Source organism: Engraulis encrasicolus, chromosome 14 (genome assembly GCF_034702125.1).
Source record: "Engraulis encrasicolus isolate BLACKSEA-1 chromosome 14, IST_EnEncr_1.0, whole genome shotgun sequence".
Classification (NCBI taxonomy): Eukaryota; Metazoa; Chordata; class Actinopteri; order Clupeiformes; family Engraulidae; genus Engraulis; species Engraulis encrasicolus.
The window spans coordinates 13384519-13408699 of NC_085870.1; the positions used below are offsets into that span (position 1 = coordinate 13384519).

The 24181-nt window shown below is 45.9% G+C and overlaps 1 protein-coding gene across 2 annotated transcripts; it reads left to right on the forward strand.

Annotated features, from left to right (window-relative positions):
• Nucleotides 1-4232: 4232 nt before the first annotated feature.
• Nucleotides 4233-11922, forward strand: LOC134463110 (uncharacterized). Of its 2 annotated transcripts, XM_063216351.1 has the most exons (11): nt 4233-4319; nt 4426-4503; nt 7631-7720; nt 7997-8068; nt 8851-8946; nt 9265-9348; nt 9444-9524; nt 9971-10042; nt 10494-10556; nt 10803-11308; nt 11871-11922. In XM_063216351.1, exons 2-11 carry the CDS (start codon nt 4432-4434, stop codon nt 11902-11904), a joined length of 1170 nt encoding a protein of 389 aa, XP_063072421.1. In that variant the 5' UTR covers nt 4233-4319; nt 4426-4431; the 3' UTR covers nt 11905-11922. The 2 variants fall into 2 exon arrangements, with proteins under 2 accessions (XP_063072421.1, XP_063072422.1); XM_063216352.1 differs by lacking the exons at nt 4233-4319; nt 4426-4503 and adding an exon at nt 7425-7521.
• The last annotated feature ends 12259 nt before the right edge of the window (nt 11923-24181 follow it).

A 24181-nucleotide genomic window follows, 5' to 3' on the forward strand; every position in this document is an offset into this window, starting at 1 on the left:
TAATGACCACCAAAGTCCGTCCCCTCTCACCCTCAAGGGCCCATAACGACCACCAAAGTCCGTCCCCTCTCACCCTCAAGCAGACGCGATTCTAGGGTCAGATGGGGCCCCAAGCGAAAATGCAAAAGAATGAACATTTGAATCAAAATAATCATTACTGTAGTACAGTATGGGCTGTTATTCACTATCTATTGCCTCGTGGCAAGATGTGCCTCTCACCCTCAAGGGCCCGTAATGACCACCAAAGCCCGTCCCCTCTCACCCTCAAGGGCCCATAATGACCACCAAAGCCGGTCCCCCTTTAACCCTCACAGGTTCCTCTTTCTGGGCTGCCTGCACGTACGTTGTCTAGGAAACCATCTGGATCGGTCGTCACGACGATGTGGTGATGGACAGCTTGTGTTGCACAGGTGCAGCTTGTGGACTGATGAGGTCATCAAAACCCACTGTCAGCCCCCTTCGTGTCACCATGATTCACCCGAGTTTCTGTCTGTGTTTTGAGGATTTATTTTTTTTCATTACAGTAAAAGGGCTTTTGACAGGATCATGCGTTTTTGCACAATAACTTAGAGGGACACTTTGCGACCATATGGCAAAGGAGCAAAGACCAGACTGGACATGAGCCAGGATACCCATTGAAAAGTAAACGAGCAGTGCAAGCTAGTTGATGATGTGTCATGTCTCGAAGCAAACTGGGAGGTGTTTGGCTTTAGAAACCAGGGCTTTGAACCGGTTCAAGGAACGAAAACAAAAACCGGGAACTTTTTGTATTTCACAGGGAACAGAAACGAAACCGGAAACTATATTATTTTTTGTGTTCTGGAACGGGAACAATTATTTTAAAATTATGGTAACCGGTTAATACCGGTTAATACCGTTCCTCAAACAAAAAAGTAATTATTTTCCTACGCACGTTACCATGACGGCTGAGGTCCATATCCTGTGTGACATCAGACATTCTCTGACTGAATGGAGAGAGAGCTGTGGATTACGAAGTCTCCACTCCACATCTTAAATAAGAGAAACCACTGTCATACAAAAGGGCAATAAAAAAAGTTTCCATTGCATTATTGTTAGACATTGCAGAGAATCATGTTTAAAGCGCACTGAGAATGTTCTTCGTTATTGGGCATCCATGGCCGCTTCAAATATGCACAAACTCACAATGTGCGTCTAAGCGCTCCCCATGACCCAAGTCAGCGTGGAGTGCGCATTTTCATCATTGAGGTTTATTCTCTGCTTCTCCGCTTAGGTCGTCCCTGAATGACAAAATTCTGAAGGATATTCTTTTCATCCGCTTGAATAAACAGTTTGGAATGTAGGCTGACTCATTTGCACTTCCGTCTTTCTTGGTTAATTAACGTCAGATAGGCCTATGGAGAGTAATCAGCTGACAGGAACGAAATTAACCGTTCCGGGAACAATATTTTTTTGTTCTAACCGGTTCGGGAACGTCAATTTATTGGTGGAACACATAACCGGAAACAAAATAATTCCGTTTCTGTTCGGAACGAACCGTTTGGGAAAAAAATAACGGTTCAAAGCCCTGTTTGAAACTAATGGTAATGCTAGGAAGTCATATCTGTGCACACCTTACTGTAATTAAAGGCAATTGTCTTGAGTTGAATTTTACTGTTTTGACTCATTTCCTTAAATAGGTAAGTGGATTTGGAGATCATATCACTTCCAAGATATCCATGGTAAATCAAGGTGTATGCTATATTGTAATGTTATACAATAGAATATTGCAATATGTCATTTGTCAGGTTTGGCTTTAGACCTCAATGTTGCAGAGTGTGCATACACTGATTAGTAAACTCGCATCTCATGGTTGCAAGAAATCCCTAAATAAAAAATGAAAAAAGTCAGGAAGATTTTTTTGCTCCTTCATTTTATTTCATTAGTTCAACTCTCTGAAATTTGGATTAAGCATGTATGCATACATCTTCGTTCTCGCTGGAGAACGGACTTCTTGTGATCGTGCCACTCTCGCAGGAGAGTGACTGTCCATGCGGTGGACCGATCATCAAAGTGCTTCACGGGGTCCGCAGGGACCACTGCACTCAAGATGCTGAGATAGATTACGTGGCATATTGGGCAAGATCGCTGGCCGTGGTGCTGAAGTACTGTCACGATCGAGAAATGTCGGTAACACTTTACAATAAGGCTACATGAATAATATCGGATCTATGTTGGAAGTAATGTGATTTATGGTAAATTAATACATGACTTATGTATGCAGTGATGTTTAATATACTAGTAATGAAACAGGGGTCCTGATTGGAATCACAATGACCCACGATTAACTAATTATGGTATATCAAAGGTGAATTCATGTTGTGAGTTCCTAGATTAGAGAATGCCAGCAATGACAAAATACAATAATCTTTAGTCAGCAAAGTGACTGCATCATCATATTGTTACGAGCAGTGGCTATTGTGTTGACAGATTGTTTTGCCTCTCCGTTTCAGGATTATGGCACATTTTATGAATTCATTATTTTGCATCATTGTTATTGTTCTCATTTAAACTTAAATTTACATCCTTCTTTTTTGGATCCACTTCTAAGGTAAGATATTTAAGGCATATAATTACTTGTGCATATATCCTTGTGCATGGTACAGTTAGGCCTAATTGTTTTTTTTTGTGTGTGGCAAGGGAAGAGGTGATTTTGACTAGAGTAGCTTTTTATTTTAATGAAAGTAAAGGTTGTGCAGTTTACTTCATCAGCACCTACTATGTCTATGTTTAACCACACAAATAATAAATACTTATTAGGCTATGTAAATAATAAATAATAAAAATGTATCCTCGTCTACAAGGCCCAGCACAACCTTGCACCCTCCTACATCACAAGTCTCCTCACCCCATACAATCTCACCAGCACACTACACTCCACTGACACTCATCCTTACCATTCCCTCCACACACCTGCACACCATAGGCGACAGGGCTTTCAGTGCTGTTGGCCCCAAGCAATGGAACTCACTCCCGCTGTCACTTCATCAGTGTTCTACACTGTCTGCTTTTAAATCAAAGCTTAAGACGCACCTCTTCACCATTGCATGTCAATCACACTGACAGGCACTTCCACTTACTTTAATTATTACTTTAATTTTTTCATTTTATTTTATTTTAAAGCGTAATTTTTATTTCTATTTTATTTTAAATGTTAATTATTCTCCTATGCCTATTTTTAATTCATTGATAGGTCTAATAATAGGCCTAAATAATAATAATAGGCCTACATTGGTTTTATATAGCGCTTTTCTAGACACTCAAAGACGCTTTACAGATCATAACATAAAAACAAAAACACAGGCTACACTCGGACATACAAAAACTCAACAAAAGTAGGCTAGCCTAAAACAGACAGACACAACAAAAATAGACAGTAGGCCTATGGAGGGTTTTCTGTCGATGATGTGATGGAAACGGTGGTGGAGAGATAAGCAAAGCCACGACCGGGAGTGGCGATGAAAGGCCGTGGGGATATGAAAATCCAGCTCCTGTCGTGGAGGCGAATTAGCCGCGGGAGGCGGCCAAACAAGTCGGTGAAGTTTTATTGAAGAATGGCGAAAGGCCCCGTGCGGAGCCGCGGAGACGCTGGTTGATGAAGGCAATTAACAGCAAGCAGCAGGAGGCATCGAACGGCAAGACTCGATGGGCGATGCGACGACTTCGAGACCGCGGACGGAGGTGGCACAAGGTGTGGTGACTGGCGAAGCCAACAGCCAGCTGGATCACCAACAGTCCAAACCTCCAGGTGCAGCGATGGAAACCATCCCTTCCTATCGCTTTGCTGTATGCTTTATGTGTATGCTTTGTTATACTTTCTCTACTGTTATCTATCTGTTTAAATTGTAAAGTGACCTTGGGTATCTTGAAAGGCGCTTAAAATAAAATGTATTATTATTAAAAAAATAGTGTACTTTTGGGCAAGTGGTTACCAGGGCAACCACGTGGAATGCCAAATCAGCCAATCATAATCAAGAACCAAACACATCGCTTTAAATTGTCAGTATGCAAATTGTGTATGATTGTATGCCTACGTGATGTACAGGATGTAGCGTGCAGTCATTGGCAACAACCAATGATACAGAACCTCCTTGGCAACAACTGATGATCTTGGGTGGTTTCTTAGTCAACAATTATGACATAATGAATGTGCATCACATGTTCAGTCATTCTGCTGGTGACATCATAATCACTTGTTCCCTGACTGTATTCATTTTCTCTTTAGTAGCTGCACCATGTACCTAACATGAATAATTGTGGCATACTTCTTTATTTATAAACCAAGCAGATGGAGGAGATAGGTAAGTTTGACAGCCAGAACTTCTTGAACATAAATGGGCATGGCCTTTTTTTCCAGATATGTCAAATAATCAGATAATCTCATACAAATGTTACTCTGTGCTTCAGCCCATTATGAGTGATCAATTGAGTGATCAATCCTGCAGCAATGGGTCGAGCATCAGCCTCATCGGTGAAGCCCCTAAGGTAAGATCTGTCATTTATTTTTATTTTTTTAATTTGACCTTTATTTAACCAGGAAGGTCCCATAGAGGTATGAAACCTCCTCTTCCAGGGAGTCCTGGCCAAGACGGCATTAAGAAAAACAAACAGAAAGAGCACATGCATAAGACTTAGACAAACAAAAAAACGCACATGCAGGGATATGCATACCATACACAGTCATGCGTGCCAGAAGACCAGGGGTTCCCAGCCTTTTCCAACTTGGGGCCCACTTGAAATTTTCACAAATGTTCGGGGCCCACTTCTGACCCAATAGACAATAAAACTCAAATGAATCAACAGCAAAGCACACAAAAATATTATTTTGATTTTTAGAAAATGATTTCAAGGCCCACTGAGAATACCTATAGGGCCCACCAGTGGGCCCTGGCCAACAGTTTGAGAATCACTGCACTAGACAAAGAGTAGCACTATAGTTGTAATATTGTCTTACATAGTAATTGGTCAGTATGCTCTTATGTCAGACCATGGGCAATCAGACACAGGAGGGGCTGCGGCTCAGATCCCTAAACTGGAGACAGCCCCAGAGGAACGGCAGTCCAGATCCACGAACTGAGAACAGCCGCACTGCCTTGACACACTTCTGTTTTTATACAAAAACACTCAGATTAAAAATAGTATGCAAGTCATGTGATTGGCATCCTGTATACGACCCTGAGCTCCGATCTCATACTGTACACTCATACCACTAGTCGAGACCACATCCTTTCCTACCCCAACCACTGCTGGTCAAGGCCTATAGGCGAGCATGAGTGCGAAAGGTGTTTTGTTCTTAATATATATCAAAATTACATAACACACAACTGGAGCAGAACTACTACTGTCAACAGCTACACATGGGGTTCTCCCATAAGAAGTGTGAAAGCCACTTCAGTGTTATGTCCCTAAAACCAATATGTTGTAGACGTTGCATCAGAAGTTCACAAGGCGTTGCAAAAGAAGTTCAAAAAGAGCAGCACAAGACATCTTGTTATCCAATGGTACATTTCTCGAAAGCGTATAGCCAGTTAGCAACTTGGATAGTTGTCAATGGGAAATTGCATTTCAAACAACAAAGTAGCTAAAGTAGTTAGCAACTATGGTTTTGAGAAATACGCCCCAGGGCAGAGATGGCAACTAAAGTAGTGGCAGACAGTGATAGTGCTGTGATGTTGTCTGAATCTTGATTGTGTAGATGTTAAAATTCCATTATCGGGCAAATAATGTTTAACCTGCTCATTCAATGAAGACTAAAATATTTTAGCAGTCACCGATAATCTGGAAATGGGGCGATAGTTGTCTGGCATTGAGGGATCACCGGCTTTCTGCTAGGCACCTAGGTCTTACATTTTTCACAATAATTGAGTGCATCTGAGGAAATCTTTTTTTTTTTAGCCTGCGACTTCGATTGGAGCATCGAGCAGTGCTGCCTCCAGCCCCAGCCCCGTCTGTGGAGGTCCCAGCCAGGTAAGACCAAGGAGGGGGACTGAATTGTAAGAACGGAAATAGTGTGTGACGAGGCTTTTTTGCTTTGTGTTCACTGTGTTTGAATCCATCTCCCATCTGCTGTCCTTACTGTCTTTTCTATTCCAGCCGGGGAGTGAGAGCATGAGCCTGGAGATCTCGAGCGGAGAGGACGACATCATGGTGTCCTCCAGCCCCAGCCCTGACGGTGCCTCCCCCGGCCAGGTAAGACAGCAGCAAGCCTCTATAGTCCTTTCACGCAGATGGACCAACCACCCAGCTCACTGCTGAACAATCATCTATATCTTCAACTACAGCTCTATCACATTAAAAACAGTCTGAAGTGACAGCTTAAGACATCAAAGTCACTACTGTTTTCGTAAAAGCAAGATTATAATGGGGCTCTGCATGAAAGAGCTAAGATCTCCACCCACAAGGAACTCAAATATTTTAGCAGTTACCGATAATCTGGAAATGGGGCGATAGTTGTCTGGCCTTGAGGGATCACTGCCTTTCAGCGGTGGGAGAACCATGGCTGCAGGGCTTGACGTTAACTTTTTTGCTCACTGGCCACTGTGGCTAGTGGTTTTCCCGAGTCTCTAACCATTTAGCCTTTCTGCTAGCCAGAGTTCTATTGTCCATTTTTTTCTTTTGAATATTGTTGCATTTAAATACAAACAATCGATGCAACTACTGTAATTTGTCACACCAAAGAATAAATTACCAGTTAAAGTGGCTAGTGAGACCAAAATTGTTACTAGCCACAGCAAAGTTTTACCAGCATTTGGCCGGTTGGCAGGTGCTATAGTGTCAAGCCCTGCATGGCTGACTTTCATGACCTAGGGATTTTCCCACTGGTGAGGCTGAGATTAAATATTGAGGCTATATGACTGGCAATCACACTTGCTGCTGCCTTCAAACACAGGGGCTCAATTGGATCTGCACCAGTAGATTTTCTAATGTTTAATTTAGATAAAGCTTGATAGACTTGGAAAAGTGTTATACGGTAGTGGAAAACTTGTGTTGTAGTGGTTGTGTTGTGTTCACTGTGTTTATTATAAGGGAATGACTCATTACAGAAACAGTAGCATCTGGGGTGCATTTCTCGAAACTAAAGTTGCTTACTACATTAGCTACTTTGTTTTTTCAATGCATTTTCCCATTGACAACTACCGAAGTTGCTAACAGGCTAACAACTTCTCTTTTGAGAAATGCACCCCTGTGTTGATAATTACTTATCACCACCATATGTGGACAAATCATGACAACATTTTACCATTTAATAATCAGTATGCAAATTGTGTATGACTGTAGGCCTACGTGATGTACAGGATGTAGGCTGGTTTCTATGTCAACATTTATGACATAATGAATATGCATCACATGTTCAGGCATTCTGTCGGTGACATCATAATCACTTGCTGTTTCCTGATGTATTCACTCTCTTTCGTATCTGCAATTCGTATCTGCAATATTTACCCACAATGAATAATCGTGGTTTTGCATTTTTGTGTTCAATTAAGCAGTTGGAAGAGATAGGTAAGGTTCTCAACAGCCAGAACTCCTTGAACATGAATGGGCATGATCTTTTTTTTTCAGATAATGTGAAATCAGATAATGTCATAAAAAAAGTTATTCTGTGTTTCAGCCCATTATGAGTGAACGCGTAGATGAAGAGAGTGATCAATCCTACAGCAATGGCTCTAGCATAAGCCTCATGGCTGAGGCCGCTACTGAGGTAAGATCTGTCATTGAAGGTTCCAAGTGACAGCAGATATAACAATATTTTGCATTGATTAACATAAAATGGGTTAATACAAATGAACTGCATTATTATCCCTCATTGCTTTACTTAGAGGAGGACCCAAAGCACATTGCATTATACCCCCTTCTATTAGCCCATTAACTCACAGAGGCCTCACTACAACATTTATTCTGCCAGGCACCTAGGTCTTATATTTTTCACAATAATTAAGTAGGCCTACATCTGAGGAAATCATTTTTATTTTTTTAGCCTGCAACTTCGATTGAAGCATCAAGCAGTGCTGCCTCCAGCCCCAGCCCCGTCTGTGGAGGTCCCAGCCAGGTAAGACCAAGGAGGGGGACTGAATTGTTGGGTAACACTTTACTTAAAGCCAACATTATAAGCACATTTATAACAAATTATAACGCACATTATAATTACGTACAGCGTATTATGACTACACTCATAATGCTTCATGATGCTTTATATTAACAGTTATGAATAACTATGAATCTAACTTATAATGCTTTATAAATCCAAGGGTGTCATGAGTGCTCATGACTGGCTATAAACTACAGGCTGCCTGATGGGGCTTATAGTACATTATGAGTACCTATACCCCTCTATGCACAGACCTGGATGATAAACTGTCATAAGGGCTCATACAATGCTATAATGTTTCGTGTGAGAGCATAAGTCGTCAATGTGTGCTCTAAGTAAAGTGAAGTTCATATGGATGCATTTATAATGCACTGTATAATGCACATCTATAATGCATCATAATGTACTGTAAGCCCCATCAGGCAGCCTGTAGTTTATATCCAGTCATGAGCACTCATAATACCCTTGGATTTATAAAGTATTATAAGCTAGATTCATGGTTATTCATTACTGTTAACATAAAGCATCATGAAACATCATCGGTGTAGTCGTAATGCGTTGTAAGTACTTATAATGTGCATTATAATTTGTTATAAATGCGCTCATAATGCGCTATAGATATGGGCTTCATAGAAAGTGTTACCAATTGGGGTAAGAACGGAAGTAGCGTGGCGGTATGACGAGGCTTTTTTGCTTTGTGTTCACTGTCTGTTCTGCTGTCCCTACTGTCTTTTCTATTCCAGCCGGGGAGTGAGAGCATGAGCCTGGAGATCTCGAGCGGAGAGGACGACATCATGGTGTCCTCCAGCCCCAGCCCTGACGGTGCCGGCCCCAGCCAGGTAAGACAGCACCAAGCCTCCATAGTCCTTTCATGCAGATGGACAAACCACCCAGCTCAAAAAATCATCTATATCTTCAACTACAGCTCTACCACATTAAAAAACAGTCTGAGGTGACAGCTTAAGTCACTACTATTTTCGTAAAAGCGAGATTGTAAGAGCTAAGATCTCCACCCATAAGGAACCAGAAATCTAGATAAAGAGAAAGAGAGAACTAGATAAACACAACCACATCAGCATCAGGACAGGATAACATCTCTCTCTCTCTCTCTCTCTCTCTCTCTCTCTCTCTCTCTCTCTCTCTCTCTCTGGTTGAAGAAGGTAATTCATCCTCCATCAAACAGATGGGGAGGGGTTCCACCTTTGAAGCCCTGGACAAGCCCTGAACTGCTAACTGAAATGGTGCGTCATTGCCATCAAGCCATTGGAAAAGCATGATTGCATTTTTGTGTTATTGTAACTCATAACCTCATAACCTTACATGTGTTTATATTTAGCTTGATAGCGACTCCAGCCATGATCGGAGTGTGATCCCCAAGTCTGGCGCCTGTTTGGGAGATGGCAAAGGCCTGACTGATGTGAGTAGCAACATCTCTAATCATTGAATCTCTGGAGAAAGGTCAAATCAGATTTATGGCTACGTTTTCCAAAAAACATTTAAGTAGTACTCAAGCCTAAGTAGCACTTAAGTACAATGTGTCCCCTTAAGCAATATATCTCATCACTAAATGTTTATACATACATATATAGGCCTACATACAATGTGTGTTTCTCTGACAGATACAAATAAAATCATTGTGTAAAGTGCAAGGTAAATAGTTTTAGTGATGATGTGAGACCTATGTTTGACATACAGTACTCACACCATATTGCCACAGGGGCACTATTGCCACATTTAAGTACCACTTAGGCTTCAGTACAGTGTTTAGGAATCACGGCCCTGGTTGATGCATTTTACAGTGACTTTAAATAAACATATTTATTTCTGCAAATATGAGAATAATAGTATTATGTGTGTGTTCAGGTTGATGACGATGATGATGACTTCTGGAAAATGATCAGAGAACTTAAGGTGGCCATCGCTGGAAAGTCTGAGGTAGGTTGGTACTTTAGTGATACGCCCAGATTCACTGAAGTATTGGCATCTTACTGATACGTCCAGATTCACTGAGGGAAGATGTCCCTGAGGTAGCCTGATATTCCCATAACCTTATAGGAATTTAGGTAGTCGACATTGGCATCTTAGTCCTACTAATTGAGGAGTCTAGTTTGGCCATATGATGTTTTTAATTCCAATTAAGAATTAAAAAGTTCCGCTTAGGGACGTGTTTACATGATGTTCTCCAAGCGGAATTAAGTTTTATGCGGAATTCAGTGGAGTTGATTCAGAAATAAATGTCCCATGTAACCAAGGCTATTGTGTGTGTGTGTGTGTGTGTGTGTGTGTGTGTGTGTGTGTGTGTGTGTGTGTGTGTGTGTGTGTGTGTGTGTGTGTGTGTGTGTGTGTGTGTGTGTGTGTGTGTGTGTGTGTGTGTGTGTCCGTTTAGCTTAACCAAGACCTCGAGGACAATGACGACTCCTATTTGAAGGACGATAAAAGCCTGCTTGAGGTAAACTATGAAACAAATGCATTGAGGTGTGAGGTTTTTTTTTTACGAGGGTCCTCTACATTATCTACTTTTCTAAGCTAACACAAGACAAAATCGACATTATATAACTGTTTTTTAAAACATTTATACTGTATTTCTATTATTATGTGTGTGTGTGTGTGTGTGTGTGTGTGTGTGTGTGTGTGTGTGTGTGTGTGTGTGTGTGTGTGTGTGTGTGTGTGTGTGTGTGTGTGCTTGTTTATGAAGGCCTTCCGTGTAACTCGACCGAGGAGACGCCCAGTGACGAAGTTCGCACAGGTGCTGCCAGCGTGTGAGGAGATGCCAGAGGAGGACCAGGAGACCTCAGGGGTAACTCCACAGGACTCAGAGCAGAGCCTAGAGATTCACCTGGAGCCAGAACCACCCCACCAGGACTCAACGCCCGCCCAGAGCATCCACACGCCTGATGGTTCCTCCAGCTCATCTCAGCAAGAGCAGCAGACACCCGCCCAGCAGCTGCTGCTGCTGCAGGACCAGGCTGTTGATGAGGAGGAGGAGGCAGCCGGGGGACGTGGTGGAAGATGGTCCAGCGTGAAGGAGTTCTGCACTCCCCTGAGGCGCCTTTCAAAGAACCTCCGGCGGCTGCTGGGGAGGAACAGGAGAAAGGTGGAGCCCCTGAACATGGCTGTGACCCAGGACATCGGGCAGCAGGCGAGGGGCCTGGCAACCAGGAGCCAGAGGCAGAACGCACCCAGGAGGACAGGCCTGAGGAGGTGTGTGTGTGTGTGTGTGTGTGTGTGTGTGTGTGTGTGTGTGTGTGTGTGTGTGTGTGTGTGTGTATAGGAGGAAGAAGAGGAGGAGGAGGAGGAGGAGATTAGTCAATACTTACTGTAATATGCCTTAAATATGCAAAACATTTTTAGTGAGTGATTGTACCTAGTCTCTTGTTTTTCCTGTTGTGTCTCTTGACATACATACATACATACATACATACATACATACATACATACATACAGTACATGCATACATACATACATACATACATACATACCGTACTTTCATACATACATACATACATACATGCATACAGTACATACATACATACCGTACTTACATACAATACATACCGTACTATCATACATACATAAATACATAAATACATACATACGTACATACATACATACATACATACCGGTTCGTACATACATACATACATACATCAATACATACATACATACATACATACATACATACATACCAGTACGTACATATATACATACATTTTTACACTGTATGTTTTTTTTCATAATCTGACTTGTGTTCTCCTGCTTACAGGATCCTCTCCTGTGTGTGCTGCTGCTGCAAATGAAGGCGAAGAAGGGGAGGGGAGGGGAGGGAAGGGAAGGGAAGGGAAGGGATGGGAAGGGAAGGGAAGAGAAGAGAAGAGAAGAGAAGAGAAGAGAAGAGAAGAGAAGAGAAGAGAAGAGATGGGATGGGATGGGATGGAATGGGAGAGGGACAGCCAACTGGACATGGGGACCCCTGGCAAGAACATTTGAGATAATTCCTCAATATTGAATATTGCATCGATGCGAAGCATCGTAGCTGGCCCCCATTGCGCCACGTACTGCCAGGGGAGTGTGCTACAGGAGGCGCCCACATGCAGAATCCTTGGGGTTGGTCACTGTGAAGACATGGAAGGTGGGGTGAATCCTGAGGGACCGGGGCAACTGAAGACAATAGGTGACCGGGTTGATTCTACGCACCACCTTATCGGGCCAATACAGCGACGGGCCAATTTCCAGGACTCAACATGCAGGGGAAGGTCTCTGGAGGACAGCCAAACCCTTTGGCCCAGGCGAAAATGTTGGACCGGCCTCCTACAACGGTTTGCTTGGGTCTGGGCGAACCTGGAGCTGCGTAGAAGGGCTCAGCGGGTCCTGTTCCACACCCTCCGTCAGCACCGCTGCTGGTGGACTGAGGGAACCCTGGCGTCCACCTCCTGCTCAGGGATGGAAGCAAAACTGGCACTGGAAGGGGCGATATCCTGGTAGCCAAAGACTGCAGGGTGTTGTGGGCGTATTCTGCCCATGGCAGCCAGGAACTCCAGGATGCTGGGTTGTCCTTCGCCAGGATTCTCAGGGTGGTCCCCCGGTCTTCGTCTCCGTCTGCCCATTTGACTGGGGGTGGAAGCTCGAAGAGAAGCTGGCCGTGGCACCCAGGAGTCTGCAGAATGCCAGCCACACCTGGTATGTGAACTGTGGCCCACGGTCTGAAACAATGTCTTTAGGAAGCCTGAAGACTAAAAAAAACATGGGTAAAGATTAGTGATGAAGTTTCAAAAACAGACGGTAATTTTAGCCAAAGGAATAAATCGACAGGCCTTAGAGAACCTGTCAATGACTACAAGAATGACAGTATTAGGGTGAGTGAGATGAAAGTCTCTACAAAGAGTCTTGTCCACAACAAACCGGGCTGGAACCCAGGAACGTTCCTCAGGCCCGTAGCCTTCCCAGTCGACCAAGAACTGGAGGCCCCCACGGACACGGCAGGAATCAAGGAGCCTGCAGACAGTGAAGATAGGCCCACCGTCGACAATGCAGGGGGGAGGCGGGGCCTTGGGGGCAGGTGCATGAGGAGAGCACAGGACAGGGCGTAAGAGGGAAACATGGAAGGTGGGGTGAATCCTGAGGGACCGGGGCAACTGGAGACAATAGGTGACCGGGTTGATTCTACGCACCACCTTAATTGGGCCAACAAAGCGGTGGGTCAATTTCCAGGACTCAACATGCAGGGAAAGGTCTCTGGAGGACAGCCAAACCCTTTGGCCCGGGCGAAAATGCTGGCGACGACGGTTTGCTGGGGTCTGGGCGAACCTGGAGCTGCGTAGCAGGGCTCAGCGGGTCCTGTTCCACACCCTCCATCAGCACCGCTGCTGGTGGACTGAGGGAACCCCGGCGTCCACCTCCTGCTCAGGGTTGGAAGCCGAACTGGCACTGGAAGGGGTGATATCCTGGTAGCCGAAGACTGCAGGGTGTTGTGGGCGTATTCTGCCCATGGCAGCCAGGAACTCCAGGATGCTGGGTTGTCCTTCGCCAGGATTCTCAGGGTGGTCCCCAGGTCTTCGTCTCCGTCTCCGTCTGCCCATTTGACTGGGGGTGGAAGCTGGAGGAGAGGTTGGCCGTGGCACCCAGGAGTCTGCAGAATGCCCACCACACATGGGATGTGAACTGTGACCCGCAGTCTGAAACAATGTCTTTAGGAAGCCTGACGACTTAAAAAAACATGGGTAAAGATTAGTGATGCAGTTTCAAAAGCAGACGGTAATTTTAGGCAAAGGACTAAATCGACAGGCCTTAGAGAACCTGTCAATGACTACAAGAAAGACAGTATTAGGGTGAGTGCGATGAAAGTCTCTACAAAGAGTCTTGTCCACAAAAAAACGGGCTAGAACCCAGGAACGTTCCTCAGGCCCGTAGCCTTCCCAGTCGACCAAGAACTGGAGGCCCCCACGGACACGGCAGGAATCAAGGAGCCTGCAGACAGTGAAGATAGGCCCACCGTCGACAATGCAGAGGGGAGGCGGGGCCTTGGGGGCAGGGGCATGAGGAGAGCACAGGACAGGGCGTAAGAGGGAAACATGGAAGGTGGGGTGAATCCTGCGAGACTGGGGCAACTGGAGACGATAGGTGACCGGATTGAGTTTACGCACCATCTTAAAAGGGCCGATAAAGTGAGGGGGCAATTTCCGGGACTCAACATGCAGGAGAAGGTCTCTGGGGGACAGCCAAACCCTTTGGCCCAGGCGCAAATGCTGGGCCAGCCTCCAATGACGGTTTGCTTGGGTCTGGGCGGACCTTGAGCTGCGTAGCAGGGCTGGGCGGGTCCTGTTCCACACCCTCCGGCAGAACCGCATGTACTAGTGGACTGAGGGAACCCCGGCATCCACCTCCTGCTCAGGGTTGGAAGCCGAACTGGCACTGGAAGGGGCGATATCCTGGTAGCCGAAGACTGCAGGGTGTTGTGGGCGTATTCTGCCCCTGGCAGCCAGGAACTCCAGGATGCTGGGTTGTCCTTCGCCAGGATTCTCAGGGTGGTCCCCAGGTCTTCGTCTCCATCTGCACCGCATGTACTAGTGGACTGAGGGAACCCCGGCGTCGACCTCCTGCTCAGGAAACAGTGGGGGTTGGAAGCCGAACTGGCACTGGAAGGGGCAAAATCCTGGTAGCCGAAGACTGTAGGGTGTTGTGGGGCAGCAAGGAACTCCAGGATGCTGGGTTGTCCTTCGCCAGGATTCTCAGGGTGGTCCCCAGGTCTTCGTCTCCGTCTCCGTCTGCCCATTTGACTGGGGGTGGAAGCCTGAGGAGAGGTTGGCCGTGGCACCCAGGAGTCTGCAGAATGCCAGCCACACCTGGGATTTGGCTGTGGCCTACGGTCTGAAACAATGTCTTTAGGAAGCCTGAAGACTAAAAAAAACATGGGTGAAGATTAGTGATGCAGTTTCAAAAGCAGACGGTAATTTAAGGCAAAGGAATAAATCGACAGGCCTTAGAGAACCTGTCGATGACTACAAGAATGACAGTATTAGGGTGAGTGCGATGAAAGTCTCTACAAAGAGTCTTGTCCACAACAAACCGGGCTGGAACCCAGGAACGTTCCTCAGGCCTTCCCAGTCGACCAAGAACTAGAGGCCCCCACGGACACGGCGGCAATCAAGGAGCCTGCAGACAGTCAAGATAGGCCCACCGTCGACAATGCAGGGGGGAGGCTGGGCCTTGGGGGCAGGTGCATGAGGAGAGCACAGGACAGGGCGTAAGAGGGAAACATGGAAGGTGGGGTGAATCCTGAGGGACCGGGGCAACTGGAGACGATAGGTGACCGGGTTGAGTCTACGCACCACCTTAAACGGGCCAATACAGCGAGGGGGCAATTTCCGGGACTCAACATGCAGGAGAAGGTCTCTGGAGGACAGCCAAACCCTTTGGCCCGGGCGAAAATGCTGGGCCGGCCTCCAATGACGGTTTGCTTGGGTCTGGGCGGACCTTGAGCTGCGTAGCAGGGCTCGGCGGGTCCTGTTCCACACCCTCCGTCAGCACCGCTGCTGGTGGACTGAGGGAACCCCGGCGTCCACCTCCTGCTCAGGGTTGGAAGCGGAACTGGCACTGGAAGGGGTGATATCCTGGTAGCCGAAGACTGCAGGATATTGTGGGCGTATTCTGCCCATGGCAGCCAGGAACTCCAGGATGCTGGGTTGTCCCTCGCCAGGATTCTCAGGGTGGTCCCCAGGTCTTCGTCTCCATCTCCGTCTGCCCATTCAACTGAGGGTGGAAGCCCGAGGAGAGGTTGGCCGTGGCACCCAGGAGTCTGCAGAATGCCTGCCACACCTGGGATGTCAACTGTTGCCCACGGTCTGAAACAATGTCTTTAGGACGCCTGAAGACCCGGGGGGAAAAAAACATGGGTAAAGATTAGTGATGCAGTTTCAAAAGCAGACGGTAATTTTAGGCAAAGGAATAAATTGACAAGCCTTAGAGAACCTGTCAATGACTACAAGAAAGACAGTATTAGGGTGAGTGCAATGAAAGTCTCTACAAAGAGTCTTGTCCACAACAAACCGGGCTGGAACCCAGGAACGTTCCTCAGGCCCGTAGCCTTCCCAGCCGACCAAGAACTGGAGGCACCCACGGACACGGCAGGAATCAAGGAGCCTGCAGACAGTGAAGATAGGCCCACCGTCGACACTGTGTGTGTGTGTGTGTGGGGGGGGGGGGTGCCTTGGGCGCAGGTGCATGAGGAGAGCACAGGACAGGGAGTAAGAGGGAAACATGAAAGGTGGGGTGAATCCTGAGGGACCGGGGCAACTGGAGACAATAGGTGACCGGGTTGAGTCTACGCACCACCTTAAAAGGGTCAATAAAGTGAGGGGGCAATTTCCAGGACTCAACATGCAGGAGAAGGTCTCTGGAGGACAGAAAAACCCTTTGGCCCGGGCGAAAATGCTTGGCCGGCCTCCTACAACGGTTTGCTTGGGTCTGGGCGGACCTTGAGTTGCGTAGCAGGGCTGGTCGGGACCTGTTCCACACCCTCCGGCAGAACTGCATGTACTAGTGGACTGAGGGTACCCCGGCGTCCACCTCCTGCTCAGGAAACAGTGGGGGTTGGAAGCCGAACTGGCACTGGAAGGGGCGACATCCTGGTAGCCGAAGACTGTAGGGTGTTGTGGGGTTGTGGGGCAGCCAGGAACTCCAGGATGATGCAGTTTCAAAAGCTGACGGTAATTTAGGCAAAGGAATAAATTGACAGGCCTGCCGATGACTCCCAGTTCCAGGTCTGGTTCTTGACGATGAGCCCGTCTCACAGCTACCTCAATACGAAAATACCAAAATAAAGACCACTGTATGTTCCGCATGCGATGCTATTTATTGTATTACCTTTTTACTACATAACACTTAACAGCAACTGCCATCACATGACACACTCATAATACGGCAACTGCTGTTCTCAACCAATAGTGTTATTAAAAAGGCACAGTAGGGCCTACTCAGTAACAGTGCTGAAATATAATGTATAGTGCAAACTGACAGCCTGGCAGCTCTGTGGTCTTTCCCATGATGAGTTTGGAGTCTGATTGATTGACTGATACTATGGACTGATTCTGCTGATTCAACATGTCTTTTATGCAGGTTACGATTTACAGGTAACTGGTATTCAGATAACAAGTTGATTGGAAGTGCCAACTCTTAATGGTTGGCAGGGTATCAAATAGGTTACTTACTTCCCTCAATATTATATGAATAAATTAATACAAGGGTGGGCTGGGCAACTATTTTGGCCCAAAGGCCACATTGGGTGTAGAATATTGACCGAAGGGACACGTGTCACAAACAACTTGCCCATGTCAAAAATGAGAAATGGTGTCCTGGAACCACTAGCAGCAGCCATAAGACTGGCACCTGATTTCCCAGGTATAACAGCAGGGGGAAAGGTGCATAAGCTTATGCTTTTTGCTGACAATATACTTTTATTTGTCTCTGAACCAAACCGATAACCTGCCTCCTTAACATAATCAGGTCCTTTTCCAAGTTCTCAGGATACAAGGTGAACTGGTCCAAGTCAGAAGCACTCCTCCACGCCTTTCAACTTGGTGCATTTCAGTGGCCCAAACAAGGTCTTAGATATAGGCCTACATTATTTTCCGTCTACAGCTGAAGGACTTGGTTGAAGTTAACTTTTATCCACTATTACACAACATTTCATGTGATGTGAGCACTAAACCTGTCCATGGTTGGGAAGGTTAATGTGTTAAAAATGAACTGTGTTCCTAAACTCAACTACTTAATCCATTCTTTACCTCTTGAGGTCCCACTTTCTTACTTCAAATGGTTTGACAGAATGGTAAAGACGTTCATTTGGAATGGCAAGGAACCAAGGTTGCATCTGAATAAATTATGGAGGCCAAAGGATAGGGGTGGTTTAGGCCTACCCAAGATATTGTATTATCACTATGCCTTCAATTTAAGACATCTGGCGCACTGGTCACTTCCTTCAGAAAGGGCACCACCATGGCACTGTATTGAGCAGTCTGTTGCTCCAGTGCCACTACTACTATGTTTGTCCATTAAAGTATCAGGAGAGCTTAAAACACACCAAATATTCTCTCATTTAATATTACTTTGGTCCAGAGTCACTAAGCAGTTTAACCACTTGATCCCCATCTAAATGCATTCTCAAGCATCTGGCTGAATCCTATATTACGTATTAACAAGTTTCCCATATGGTGGAAGAGTGGTACGAAAGTGGCATTGTAACCCTTAATGACCTATATCACAACAATATCTTAAAGTCCATCCAGGACCTAGTGCAACAGTTTGGTATCTCCAAATCACAGTTTTACAGATATTTACAAATAAGTCACTTGTTACTGGGGACTTTTAGATCTGATACATCTGCTCCCAAACCTGCTGGGTTCTTAGAGGAGGTCCTATGCTACACTATAGGAGGCAAGGCCTCTACAAGCTACTCACCGATGATGGTAACACTTTGTAATAGGGGTACATGAATAGTTTTGGAATTATGTGAAATGTCTATGCAGTAAACATTCTTAAGCTCGGGAGTACGGAGCGCCAGTGAGGGCTCGGGCAGTATCTGCGCCCGCAGATATGTGCAAACTCTGAGCAGACACCGCCCGGCAGATGATGGCCAGAGAGCAATGGAGCGAGATGAACTGGGAGAAAGCTAGGGCAAGACACCTGATGAATCGATCAAACAGCGGCGGAAGGGAGGCGAAATGGGAGGTGGTGGGTGCGAGCTAGAGCATGTCTGACTGGAGACAGGTGAGTGGAGAATAAATGCTATAGTTAATTAAGAGGCGTTCCAAATTCCAGTGCGCTGAAATTCCACCAAATGATGGCAGAGCGGAGAATGAGATGCAGCTGGCTAAATAGGCGTGCCTATCTTTTTGTGCTGAATTCAGACGAATGACAGTTGAGTGGAGAAAAGAATGCAGGTGGTAAATTAGCCATGCCAAATTTCATTACGCTTCTCTCGAACTTTCATTTTTAACAAAACGTGCATTTTTTTATGCAACGTTTCAGGTGAAAACCCTTCTCCAGACATCTAAGGAAACGTTACGTTAAAACAAATCCTGGTGGAAGCTCACTTTTTCTTTCTGTCATTTGCTGGTCCAGATCAGACATTTTGAATGCGTAGGCTTTAACCTACTCATTTCTTTCAGGAAATAGCTCATCATGAAAGATCACATTTTGTCCATCTACCACCTCTGTCTTTATGCACCTGACCACCCATGGTTGCGTGATCCTCCCACTGTGCTATTGTACCCCTGTTATTTTATATCCACTTGTTAAAATATTGTAATTTTTGTCCTTGGTTGGGCTAACAATTTGAAAAGGCTGCATTTTCTGTCTTGAATAACCCAGAGAGACGCCACCCTCCTGTGTGTTATGTTGGAGACAGAGGAGAGGTGGGAAGGAAGAATATGCACAAGCAGCATAGTGGGGGAGGAACACCAGTGTGTGCGTGCGTGCGCCCGTGCGTGTGTGTGTGTGTGTTTTCGGGATGCGCATTATGGAGCTGTCTCTGACACAAATGAAAATTGAGCTGAGCACTTTTGCTGATCTCACCACAAATCTGCTGGCAGTCTCCAGTCTGCGCATAAAGACTAATTCCTCTCTGTCCTCACCTCCCCCCTTGAAGGCATAAGCAACTACGGTAAGTGTGTTTGTGTGTGTGTGTGTGTGTGTGCGTGCGTGCGTGTGTGTTTGTGTCTGTGTGTCTGTGTCTGTGTGTGTGTGTGCGTGCCTGCTTGCATACGTGTGCTTGGTTTGATGTGGTTGGCATCTCTCAGATGACCTCAGGAGTCAGAGACCCAAGAGAGATGTCCTCATGTCACCCCCCGAGACCCACTCAAGACAAGCTCGCACGCACACATCCACATATACACGCACACAAAATCTCACCCAGACTCACATTCAAAACACACACACACAGATGCACACCGGAACACATACACCCAGACCAAATGCACACACACACACACACAAACACACACACACCACCAGAATATCCGCCAGGCCAGGCCAGGCCAGCCAGGCTGATCAAACAAGGTGTGACGCATCAGCATCAGCCCAGTGGTATCCCTGCTCCCCACACAGACTCCACTGGAACTGAGGTGTCTTTGGGGAGTGAGTCACCTTGTAAGTGTGTACAGTGTGTGTGTGTGTGTGTGTGTGTGTGTGTGTGTGTGTGTGTGTGTGTGTGTGTGTGTCTGACTGTATGTGTGTGTGTGCGTGTCTGTGCCTTTGCATGTGTGCGTGCCTGTGTGTGTGTGTGTGTGCACGTGCATTCGTGCGTGTGTGTGTACAAGTCACCTTGCTGTCTCTTCATGTCCCCAATGATCAGACAGAATCCTGTTTCAGAGCATCGGTGACACGACGCTGTGACGCCAGCGACAGTAGCCTACTGCTGTGAAGCGGATGACACACTCGTCCCAGGTGCTATGAGGTTATTGGCTATGACACTGTCGAAGGCTACAGTCCATTCCAATCCACTGAAGAAAAGGAAAAAGCTGAGTTGGATGTAATATAGATAGAGAGGCACACAGACATGTCTGTGACAGGGCAAAGACAAACATGTACTGCACGCACACACGTGCACACACACACGTGCATGAACGAACGCACGCACGCACACACACACACACACGCACGCACGCACGCACGCACACACACACACACACACACACACACACACACACACACACACACACACACACACACACACACGACTTCACATGCTTGTCCGGGGAGAGAGGGGCCAAATTTAATAAGACTCACCCTGGGCTTTGGGGAGATTGACAGTCCAGAGCTGTGGTGTGTTGTGGTGGTTGACAGAGGTGTAGTGTGGTGTGTTGTGGTGGTTGACAGCTTGCCTGTGATGAAGCCTGTCTGACAGGGCTTTGGCCTTATGAAAGGCAGGTGTTTCTACCTGTACTATTTCAGCTTAGAGCGGGAAACACATCTTTGTACTGGGGCTGTGAAAGAGGGGCATGGTTAGTTTCCTAGACTCGGAATCCTAAGGCATCACGCATGACTTTGGTGCCATTTTGAAGTGTCCTCGTTAAATTTGTGAGGAGATACATGCTGCCCATCATCAGAATTTGCAATATAACCGAGGTTTTCAAAGTGGGGTGCGAGGGGCCCACGGCAGGTTGGCAGGAAAAACAAAATCAATAATTGAATAGATTGAAAAACTAACGTACAATACATGTGAATAATCCAACTATAAGCTTAACAACATTCCCATTAGTCAGCAACGGCATTATAATAATCTATTACATCTCTGAATATATCCCAGTGGGGCACCACGGACTCACAGACATTTACTATGGTTGAGAAAGGGGGTGCACAGAAGAAAAAAAAGTTTGGCACAACCCATGTAAGGGGGGTTGGGGGGTTGCTTGGCTGGTGCGAAACTAGGTGCAAAACCAATTAACACTTTCATTCTGAAGGAGATCCCACCTATGCTATGCACCTACTCCACTAGTAGGTGTAGTTAATTTGCATGCATTTCACTTCAAAATAGCACCAGCGCACCAGACGAAATGGCACCAATTCTCTACAGATGCTGAGATTACTTGGTCTACTACTCAATATGTGGATTCTATCTTGTTTGTTATTCCTTTAACTGTGGTGTCGCCACGTCTAATTTCATCTGTTTTATTTTGCCAAAGAATGTGGCTCTTGCTTGCCTTGCTATTGTGGGGGTTTGCCAAGATGTCCTCTGATTTGATGCTGGCTAACTCAATCAGTTTCCTGCCTGCTGGTGCATTGTTTTGATTAAAAAAATGTCCCAATTAATCACAAAAGATATCGGGGAGAGCCTTTAATACTATGACCAAGCCCTGAGGACGGAGGAATGGAGGAAGTACACACATCACACTGCCAAGAATGTTGTGTGGAGAGAGACAGAGAAAGTTCTGCATTCCGTTGGAGTCTATTATCAAATAATCTAGAAAACTTCACAACAAGTATACATTGATTTAGTGTTTGAAATTTGGTTCACATTTATGAAACATAGAATTATTTTTCTTATTTTTTTTGTTGATCTGCAATACATTGTCATACATTCCTTTAGTTGCCATGCATTCCTTTAGTTAGATTTTTCCTAAATTTCAAATACGGTACATTAGCATAAAAATATCTCAAATAATACTTTGTGTTAGACCTCAAAAGACATATAACTACTATTCCTCTGCTGTGTGAAAATTAGCTTTCAGGAATTGCCCCGTCTGCATTTCCTTCTCGCGGTGGTTATGCCTCCTGGACAGCAGCTCCCAGGAAGCCTTCTGATAGGCCCAGAGCAAAGGCCAAGGGGGAAGAGAAAGAAAAAAAGATATTTATAAACTTGGTATCTGCATCCTTTCAGTCTGATTGAGCTGAAAGATGTGAAAACAGTTACAGGAAAAAGTAAATCCAGGCGAGGGGCTTTTTTCCCCCCCAGGATCCCATTGTTTCTCTCAGGACCTGCAAGGAGAGAGAGAGAGAGAGAGAGAGAGAGGGAGAGAGAGAGATAGAGACACACAGATGCAGCTCTGCAGCTTCTCGGAGGCCACTGACAGAGGGGGACAAAGGGGTTAGTTGTCCCAGGCCCAGGGAGAGAGGGGGCCCAGAGTTGGGCAGTACATTATATGTGTGTGTTGAGAGAGGGGGCCCTTTCACATGGTGTTGTCCTGATCTGCTGGCAGCGGCCCTGACTGTGCACATTCACACTGGCCTTTCTATTCAGCCTCTACAGTAAACCGAGTGTCCGCACCATGAACGTCAACAGACAAACAAGCAAGTAAGCAGAGATACATGTTGCTACAGTGCGCAGCCAGCAGGGAAACAAAATTGATGCTAGACGATGCTAAAGAAGGGCGAAAAAGGCCACGCACACAGTAGGGAGACATTACTCTGCAAAGCCGACATATTTCATAGGCACCTCTCGGGTATCCATTGTGCTAAAGGGTATCAGCATACGTTTCACGGGCCCATTGTTCTGGATTTTTTTTCTTTTCTTTTCTTTCTTTTCTTTTTTTTTTTGTTTTTTTTTGCAAAGGCCACGCACACAACTGTTTTAACGACACTTCTCCAGAGTTTTATTCTGAGCTGTAAATCACTGTTATTACAGCACCACCACAACACAGACCTGAGGATTGTTGTTGTGGCCCCCATGGGTCGTGCTTGAAGAATAAGGAAACAAGTCCAAAACAAAAACAAAACAAGAGGAATGTAACAATATTTTTTAAAGAAAACCTGCCTGCTCACCATAACTGCCGACACGATTGTGCTTCAGCATATTTCACCATCTAACGTGCTATCGGCCTAATTAAAAGTGCTATGACACTCATTGTAGGTTATTTCCCCCCTTTCTCAGATTGGTACAATATCTTATCATTAACTCTGCACATGGCGCAATCAGCGGGCTGATATTTATGTTGCTACTTAGGACTCTGGCTCTCGGCAGGCTCAGGCCAGCGCTAATGGCACAATAATGTATGAACAACACATGTGCCTCATAAAATGTAGAGTGGATTAGCGGAGCCCCATTTGTAGATACAGTAGGGCGAGTGTGTGTGTGTGTGTGCGTGCGTGCATGCGTGTGTGTGCGGGTATGTGTGTCTGCATGTCCATGTGCGTTCCTGTGTGTGTGTGTGCACACTTGTGACAATATGTATTTGACAGATTTTGGCTTCTATTAGAGAATGTGTGTACATTTGTGGTGGTGCAGGAGGGTGTGTGTGTGTGTGTGTGTGTGTGTGTCTGTGTGTCTGTGTGTGTGTTTGTAGACAGGTTTGGGCTTTTATTGAGGTGTGTAGGTGTATTTTGTAAAGTGTTTGAGTGGCCAGCTGTGTCATGGCTATAGTGTATCAGCGTGTTAAAAGGGTGTGTGTGTGTGTGCATGCGTGTGTGTGCATGCGTGTGCGTGCATGTGTGTGTGTGTGTGTGTGTGCATGCGTGTGTGTGCATGCATGTGCGTGTGTGTGTGTGTGTGTGTGTGTGTGTGTGTGTGTGTGTGTGTGTGTGTGTGTGTGTGTGTGTGTGTGTGTGTGTGTGTGTGTGTGTGTGCATGCGTGCGTGCGTGTGTGT

Excerpts from the sequence above, each read along its gene's own strand:
- LOC134463110 (XM_063216351.1), top strand. The coding sequence starts at position 4,432 with ATGAGTGATCAATTGAGTGATCAATCCTGCAGCAATGGGTCGAGCATC. Across the intron at positions 4,504-7,630 it reads TCATCGGTGAAGCCCCTAAG|CCCATTATGAGTGAACGCGT; the intron begins GTAAGATCTGTC and ends TCTGTGTTTCAG. Across the intron at positions 8,947-9,264 it reads ACGGTGCCGGCCCCAGCCAG|AAGGTAATTCATCCTCCATC; the intron begins GTAAGACAGCAC and ends CTCTGGTTGAAG.